The sequence below is a fragment of the Arachis ipaensis genome, chromosome B3 (assembly GCF_059453495.1).
Source record: "Arachis ipaensis isolate K30076 ecotype BB chromosome B3, ASM5945349v1, whole genome shotgun sequence".
Taxonomy (NCBI): Eukaryota; Viridiplantae; Streptophyta; class Magnoliopsida; order Fabales; family Fabaceae; genus Arachis; species Arachis ipaensis.
In genome coordinates, this window is record NC_142438.1 from 14,007,517 (window position 1) to 14,016,113 (window position 8,597).

Sequence of the window (8,597 nt, forward strand, 5' to 3'; positions counted from 1 at the left end):
TAGGTAGGAACCGGCCACTCCCTTATTGCCTGAACCTTAGACTCATCAACTTGGACCCCTTGATGGGAAACATGTCCCAAATAATCCACTTCCATTTTACCAAAGGAACACTTTGATAGTTTAGCATATAATGCATTGCACTTCAGAATATGCAACACGTGCATCAAATGGTTTAAGTGTGATTGCCAATCCGGACTATAAACTAATATGTCATAAGAAAAACGAGAACAAACTTGCGCAATGCCATAGCAAAGATGGAGTTTATCAAGCTTTGGAACGTAGCCGGTGCATTCGTCAAACCGAATGGCATTACCAACCACTCGTAGAGACCTTGGTGTGTGCAAAAAGCAGTCTTAAAGTAGTTCTCGAGGCGGACTCTGATTTGGTGATACCCGAATCGCAAGTCCAATTTGGAGAAGTAGCGGGCACCAAACAATTAATCTAAAACCTCAGTCACCGTTGGCATCAGGAATGAATCTTTAACTGTGACCGCATTCAAAGCGCGATAATATGTGCAAAAACGCCAAGAGCCATCTTTCTTTTTAACCAAAAGAACTGATGAGGAAAACGGGCTAGTGCTTGGCAGTATAATACCCTCTGCCAGCATGTCAGCCACTATGCGCTCTATTTCAGACTTTTGGCTGTGAGGATATCTGTATGGCTTAACTTTGACCGGCAGTGCATTAGGCACAAGTGGGATTGCATGATCATGAGAACGAGGTGGAGGAAGGCCCTGTGGATTCTGAAATACTACCCTACAAGTATGCAGCAACTGTGTAAGTTTGAGCTGTAAATCAGCAGGTAATACAAATGGAGTGAGGTCCTTGCCAGGAGCGGGTTGGAGCTGCAGAGTATATAATGCCACAATTTCCTTCGTGTGGTTCAGCCGTTTGAGCTGATGGAACTGTGCTTGTGCTGGTATATGGTTCATTTCCCCTTGCAAAGTCACCAACTGATCCCCATCTAAAAAGGTGATAGAATTTCTTTTTGTATTTCACCAAGTGTGTATCCAAAGTTTCCAACCAAATATCACCTAAAATGATTTTCTCAGTTGCAATTGGAAGCACAAAAGCATTGATAAAGAGAGTATGGTCAGTTCAGCTTCCTCCAAAGTTCTTTTGTTCTAATGTCATGGCCAGCACGGATCAAGGTAGCAATGGATGCAGCAAGGGGAATAGAGTACCTCCACCACTATGCTGTCCCACCGATCATACATGGCGACACAAAGTCATCCAATATATTATTGGATTTCAAGTAGACAGGAAAATTGTGTGATTTTGGAATCTCATTGAAGGGTCCTGAAGATGAGGACACAAATCTTTCAGTTAAAGCAGCTGGCACACCAAGGCTGCTTGGACCCTGAATACTACATAACTCAAAGGGATAACCACAAAAAGTGATGTTTATAGTTTCGGAATTATTTTTGATGGAACTGTTTGAACTTGAGAAGGGGGGGTTGAATCGAGTTAGCTCAAAATTAACTTTTCAAGCTCTATTTTCGCGGAAGCTAAATATGCAGGAGATTTTTTCGTTTTGTCTCATACTCAGAAATAAAACAGAGAAGGAAAGAAGAGATAGAGGCCAGCATGTATCCTGGTTTGGTTTCTAAGTGCCATGAAACCTACATACAGTCTCCACCACAACCATGGTGAAATTTTTACTATAATCAAACAGATTATAAACACCAATACTAATGAATTACAACCCAATTCATCTAGTATCTTCCACTAAACTTTTTACTCCAAAGCCTAGCAACCCAAGTGCTGTCCCAACTTGGAAGGAGAACCTAGCCAGATTCAAAAACACCAAGTGCTATCCCAATTTGGCAAGGAGAATCCGCAGATTCAATTTACCACCAAGTGCTATTCCAACTTGGCAAGGGGAATAAACCTTAGTTCACAGAAACAAAATTACACAAACAGAATTCATTTGGCTTTTTCATGCATCTCTTTTGCCTCTTCTCTCATGGCTTTTACTACTCACATAATTAGCCTTTTTCTCAATTACAGAAAGATGACATTAGATAGCCATAACATAAAAATTCAGAAATGAAGCTCTAGTAGAAAAAAAAGAATTCAGCTCAAATGTTGAGATGATGCTCTTGAATGTGCTCTCTTTTTCTTGTTTTCAAATGTTGGAATGAGGTTGGTTATATATCTTCAGATTGCTCTCTAATTTGCCTCTTCCAATTCCTTGTACTATCAACCCGTTGGAGCTGTGTCCATTGGCATGCAGTCCTTTTTCCATTCTGCTCCACTAACGCTGCTTGTTGGAGGAGCTGCTCCACCAACCTCTGTTGTCCTTGGAGTTACTGTCTTTCTTGGCATGCATTTCTTTCTCCCTTTGCTCCATTGCATCTGCTATCCGAGGAGCTGCACCACTACCTCTGCTCTCTTGCAACTTTGTGTTTACTCTCCCAAATTCTGAAATTTGCTTTACTGATGTCCTTGGAGTAGTGGAGTTGTCCTTGTGTCTTGTTGCTTTGCTAGAGCCCCAGCTGTCCTTGATGTTGACAGATGTCCTTCTCTTTTTTCTCTTTTTGTTCGGTGCTCTCTCTCTTGGCTCATATACTGATTTGTTTCTCAATTAGCAAGTAATGGGCTGAAGTGTTGGAACTATAATGCCTTAAGTTGCTGAAGCTACACTAATTTAGACTGAAGCAATCATACAAGTGGGCCTACATCACTTAGCATACACATTACACTAACTTGGGCTTTCACCCCAAATAATGTTTGTCATCACATATTAGCCCAAAATCAAACTTAACTCAACAGTTTTGCTAGAAATACTAATGATGCAAAGTCATACATAAAGATGATGATGGGGAACAAAGACATTTGACAAGTTTTGCAGTACCATATATTGATCAAGATGAGATTTTCAAGGTTTTGGATCTAAGAATGCCATCCCCAAAAGCTGCTGAGGAGTATGTGTGGTATTTATCAACAGAATGTGCGCGCGCAGCGCCTCAAGACAGGCCAACTATGGCTGAAGCTGTAATTCACTTGGAAAGAGCATTGGCTGCTTGTTTGGCCGTACCTGCAATATGAAGGAAGGTCCACCATTAATTCTTTTATAAGTTTAGTACAAAATTCATGTCCATTTCATAGTTACAAACTTGCAAAAGTAATTTTAGTATTATCAAATCAAATCAACAGTTATTCTGTCATAATAAAGTTTCTAAACACAAACTATTAATCCTAGCTCCATTTTAAACAACCATGGTAGAACAAACCCCTCTGTAAATTCTATTCCAAAGAAAAAGTGTTTGTGTTGCATTGATGATTAGGTGGCACATGGTGAGATCCTCACTTTATAGGAAAAGTATAGGTAACCAACAACATTTTTAAACAATGTGTAAATAATGTGAATTAATAGGGTTAAAAGAATAAATTTAATTAGTAACATTAAATTAGGGTGTAGTATATTTTTATTTGATTGGTGGTTATTCATGTTGTTCAAAATAGTTATTGTTTACCTAGCACTCCCCCACTTTATAACATCCTTCATCCTTGTCCCTTCTTTGGCTTCACTTGCAGGATACAAGTGACATTTTGGATTTTGGACATGCATTAGAAATTTTAACGTGATCAACTCCTTTAGATTTTACCATTTTTATTATGTTATTTGGATATAATATAAGCACGTATGTTTATCATTCACTATCAAATCTAGTTATATAATTTTTACTTACCTTTCATTTTTTTTAAAAAAAAAAAAGAGCCAGGATAGGGAGCAGATATTGGGCTAAAAGTGTGTGTCATACCTTTTCAACTTTCCCTTGCTATTTAATCCATTCTAGAAGTTTATCTATTTAGAAAAATCATTTCTACTTTTTCTTTTGTATCTACACTAGTTGTGAATTTCAATTTCTTTTCTTGTTTTTTTTTTCTTTTTACTTTTCTTATTCTATTTCTTATTTATTTGGTGTCCAAGTCTAAAAGTAGGTTTATACATATAGGAAAACTATATATATATTAAATCTGTTACAATTCAAAAATTGAATTAAAAATATAACTTCAGCTAGTATTGAAAAACAAAATTGAGAATTAGAGGATAACAAAGTTCATACTCCTATTTCAATCTTTTTGCCTTCCTTTTAACTGAACGTTCTTCCCTAAATTGGCCTATATATTAGGCTAGAATCTTAATAGAATCAAAATGAGCCAGATAAAACTACCATTCTTGCATCTATGGTTACTGAGAAGCTTTCTTAGTAGTGGAATCATCAAGAGGGTGCCAAAATCTATTGTAAAACCACATAGAATCAGCTTCCACTGCATATCCATCTTGATTCCTATGCCAGCTATAGCGAGCATGTGTCTTGTTCTTTATGTCGAAAATGGCGTGTCCAAAGCTAGCCTCCCTGTGTGCTGAGTAATCTGGCTGTGGTTCTGTCATGCTGCACTCTCAAAACAATGTTCATATCAGAAACAAATTAAACACACTCATAAAATATTCATATGACTCACTATGTTATTGTAAATCTAGAATCTAGCTTACTTGATTGCTAAGCCTTCAACATTCCCTCCATCACCAATGTTTATGTATACTGGAGCTGATTGATCTCTTACTGGTGTGCAGTTTTTGTTTAGAATATTGTAAGCAATATTCGAGATTCGTTCCTGATTCGTGTAAAATTGTCATTATTTGTTTATCTTTCTGAATTTGATTAGATGACTGTGTAAAACTATGTCGTATTAGTACTTACAGATCGTTCATAGGCATGAACATGGCCGGCAAATACGACATCAACTTTGTTCTCTACTAACCATGGTTCAAACATTACTCTCATTGTTTCGGCTTCCATGTAGTGATACTGGTTGCTGTTGTACCAAGGTGAATGTACAAGAACAATCAACCATGGAGTCTCTGACCTGTTAACTTTTGGTAGCTCCTCTAATAGCCATTGGTATTGAGGTGTATATGTTCCTAAAATGATTTTGAAGATTAATTAGATTATCATAACAAAATTGAATGCAATAATAGTGACTATTCGCGTGAAAATGTCTTTAAGTGAATATGATAGCTAAAAATTATTAGATAGTTTGACATGTTTGATTAAACTGTTTTAATTATTATTTTCACATAAAAACATTTTTATCACCTGAGATAGTAAAAGTATTAGAAAAAGTATGAAGAATCAATTTTTAATTAGCCAACTTTAGTATTTAGATTTATCATTTAGAATTTAAAGTTAAAGATTTTTTATTACCATATGCCGAATATGAAGACAAGACAATAACGTATGCTGAAGCTCTCTTGATTGAATACCAAAAGGGTTGAGTGCTATTTGATGCTTTATAAGGAACATGGTAACGATGGGTGAATGGCTTGAAAGGAATGTTTTCACCCTTCAACAAATTCATCAAAAGAACATTCAAAACTCGGTTGGATATTATTGTTAAGAGGGAGAAATATTGAAGCTTACAATTTCAGGAGCAAAATCAAGTTCATGGTTGCCAGTAGTCCAAATCCAAGGTTGATAAGCAACAACTCTTTCAGCAAACCTTCCCCAAGTATCCCATCTAACGTTATCATGATTAGGGTGGTTATCAGCATAAGACAGATCTCCAACATATAAAACAGCTTGTCCTTTACTTGGGCTATTTTCATAGTGAGTAAGTGTTGCATTTGAATCATAAGTCTGTCCAAGATCCCCTGTAATAAATACGTACATCAATTTCCACAACAATTAATAAAAATTAAGATTCAGCTAAGTAAGGTGTTCATGGACCGAATTTAAGTAGATCCAGACCCAACCCTAAAAGACCAACGGATCTATTTTGACCCGATTCAAAATTATAAAAAAAAAAAAAGAACCGGGTCAATCCGATAAAACATTAATATATAGAAATTTATAAATTTTATATATTAAAATAATAAAATTTTACTTTTAAAAAATAAATTTAACAAATATTATATCATATTTATATCAAAATAAATTATTTTAAATAAAAAATAATACCAGATAATATAAAAAATATTAATTAAATTATAAAAATATAATATAACATTACTAATTAACTCAAATATATAATCTCGTATTGAAAAAAATAAACTTCGGGCTGGGTCGGGTGGCCCGGAGCAAACACAAACCCGACCCGAAAATAACACGGGCTAAAAAAATGGAAATTCAAATCCAACAAAATATGTCTCAGATCCAGGCCGGAACGAGTTTTGAACACCTGCAGCTAACATATACTCTCAAATTATTATTAATAAAAAATTTTAAATTTATGTTATTCCACTCTTTTTTTGATAGTCACTTTTTTTTTTTATATAAATTCATGAAAATATACAAATATAAAAAATCATATTTGAAGTAATACATGTCCAAAAATAGGAATGGAATTATTATTTTTCTATATTTAGATATAAGGTTCAAATGTATAACAAAAGGTGAAAAAGTGATAACATGGTTATTTGTAATCTTTTTTATTCATCAAATAAGATATAAAAAAAAAATATATTTTTTGGTCTATATTTTACTGTATATTCACGTTGAATAATGTTAAGCAGACAATAACCTAAATTTACTTTATTTAACTTAACAAATGTTAAGTTATTCTAGTTATAAATATTATATATATATAACATCTATAATTATACATTTATTACATCTAATATTATCTAATTATTTTAGTTATAATTAAAAAATGTAAAATAAAATAATTTTGGAGTGTTTTGAATTATTTTTTCATTGTTTCTCAAACATTTTTTTCCGCATTTATATCAATCTGTCTATAAGAACTGATCAAACGGAACCTTAAAGATGAGTATCAAAATTGGTTTGGGAATTTGCGTAAAATTAAATTAAAAAAAAAAAAGACACTTACCCATGACCCCAAATGTGTATGGCACATCAGGACCAACTTCTGGAGGAGTCATAAACCAAAATTGACGTGCTGATTTTCCAGTTCCAACCTCATAGTAATATTTGGTGTTGTGCTATAAAAAAGAAATAAATATATAAAAAAAATTATTACTAATAATGATAAAAAATTAATCCATAAGGCAAAATCTTAACTAGAACTAGAAACACAATAACAAAGAAGTAAATGGAATATACCTCCAATTTTTTGATGGTACAATGATGAATATAACCAGACTTGTAAGTGTGATATTTATAAGTAACAACTTTTCCATTAGAAACCTTTGGTTTGCTTTTGTCTTTTTCACTCCAATAACGAACTTGGTTTGACCCTTTTTCATCCATTGTCACCCATGACACAATCACTGCCTTCCCCTCAAGATCACCTTGTGTTATATGAACCTTTTTAATTTATACATTAGTATTTTAAAAATGTCAGAAGACTAAATCACAAGAACTAATCAAACCAAAGTATACCATTTATCCTATTGATTAATTCACTTTACAAATAAAATAAACCCAACTTTGTTCAAGACACATACAGAAACAAATAAAAATATTTATCTTTTAAAATAAAATTTTTGAATACTCTATAAAATAGTGAAAACAGAAATAAAAAAATATCAAGAACAGATTAAAAGGGGAAAAAACATAACCGAAAAAATTTGTGTGTGGTTTTAAAAAATGTAAATTTTCTCAAAATAAGTCATACAAATTAATTTCAAGATGTATCTAATTTTTTTGCAGATTATGAAAAAACAACCTTTTTTTTTTATCATTTTCTATATTTTTAATTATGAAAAAACAACCTGTTTTTGCAAAATTTTTTTTTTTTTGGTATATACCTGTTGAGGAGCATTATGACCAGGAGGAACAGCAAAGACATCACTATCAAGTGGCATATCTTCAGTCTTCTCCTCTTTTCTAACAAAGGAGCTTGTTGAACCTCCATTGCACAAAACTGCCACATTTAGAACCAAAAAACCTACAACTAAACCTAATGCTACAAAACATGATGATGGGGAAGAACCCAAAGGATGCATTGTTTTTTTCTCAAACTACTATAATAATAATTTACTCAAATGAATTAATTTACACCACAGTTCTTGTATGCATGTTATGGTGTTTATGTATTTATAGCTTTGGGATTTTTAGTAATAGTTATACCGTTAATGGCTCTTGCTATTGGGTATTTATAGGGCTTGTATTTTTGTTAATCATTTTTTCTCGATAATTGATTTAATGCTAGACATTGAAAATAAATGGATTAAATATGTTAGGAGAAAGGATTTATCCTATAAAGTACAAGAGACACTACCTCAGAAAATTTTACAAAACATGCTCGCAACCAAACACATGTGTGTTATATAAACAATACCTCTTGTCTCAAGTACTTATCTATGTCTTTAGTAGAGTTGAAGAAAGGCTCATTTAAAATCACCATTCAAACGATGATAGATTTGAATGTTGTTATAATATCAAAAAGAAAAAATGAATGTTGTTAGATATTAAACTATTTGTATGCTTTTATTTAATATCTTATATTCTTAATGTTAAAATATCTAAAAATTAGAAATTCATAGTTCATAAAAATTTGTTAAGAAGCGAGCAACACAATTGATGGTTTCAGTGGCTAAGAGAAGGGGGTTGAATCTTAGCCCATTTTTTATTTTGCTAACACTTGCTAAACTCAGAGGAGACTTTTTCTGTTCTGGCTCGTCTC

The 8,597-nt window shown here is 33.2% G+C and overlaps 1 protein-coding gene across 1 annotated transcript; it reads right to left on the reverse strand.

Moving 5' to 3' along the window:
• Positions 1 to 3,961: 3,961 nt before the first annotated feature.
• Positions 3,962 to 8,276, reverse strand: LOC107634193 (purple acid phosphatase-like). The gene is made up of 8 exons (XM_016337765.3): positions 7,720 to 8,276; positions 7,073 to 7,276; positions 6,840 to 6,951; positions 5,432 to 5,661; positions 5,216 to 5,354; positions 4,712 to 4,932; positions 4,504 to 4,625; positions 3,962 to 4,402 (listed from the first exon to the last, which is right to left on the reverse strand). Exons 1-8 carry the CDS (start codon positions 7,915 to 7,917, stop codon positions 4,198 to 4,200), a joined length of 1,431 nt encoding a protein of 476 aa, XP_016193251.2. The 5' UTR covers positions 7,918 to 8,276; the 3' UTR covers positions 3,962 to 4,197.
• Between the last annotated feature and the right edge of the window lie 321 nt (positions 8,277 to 8,597).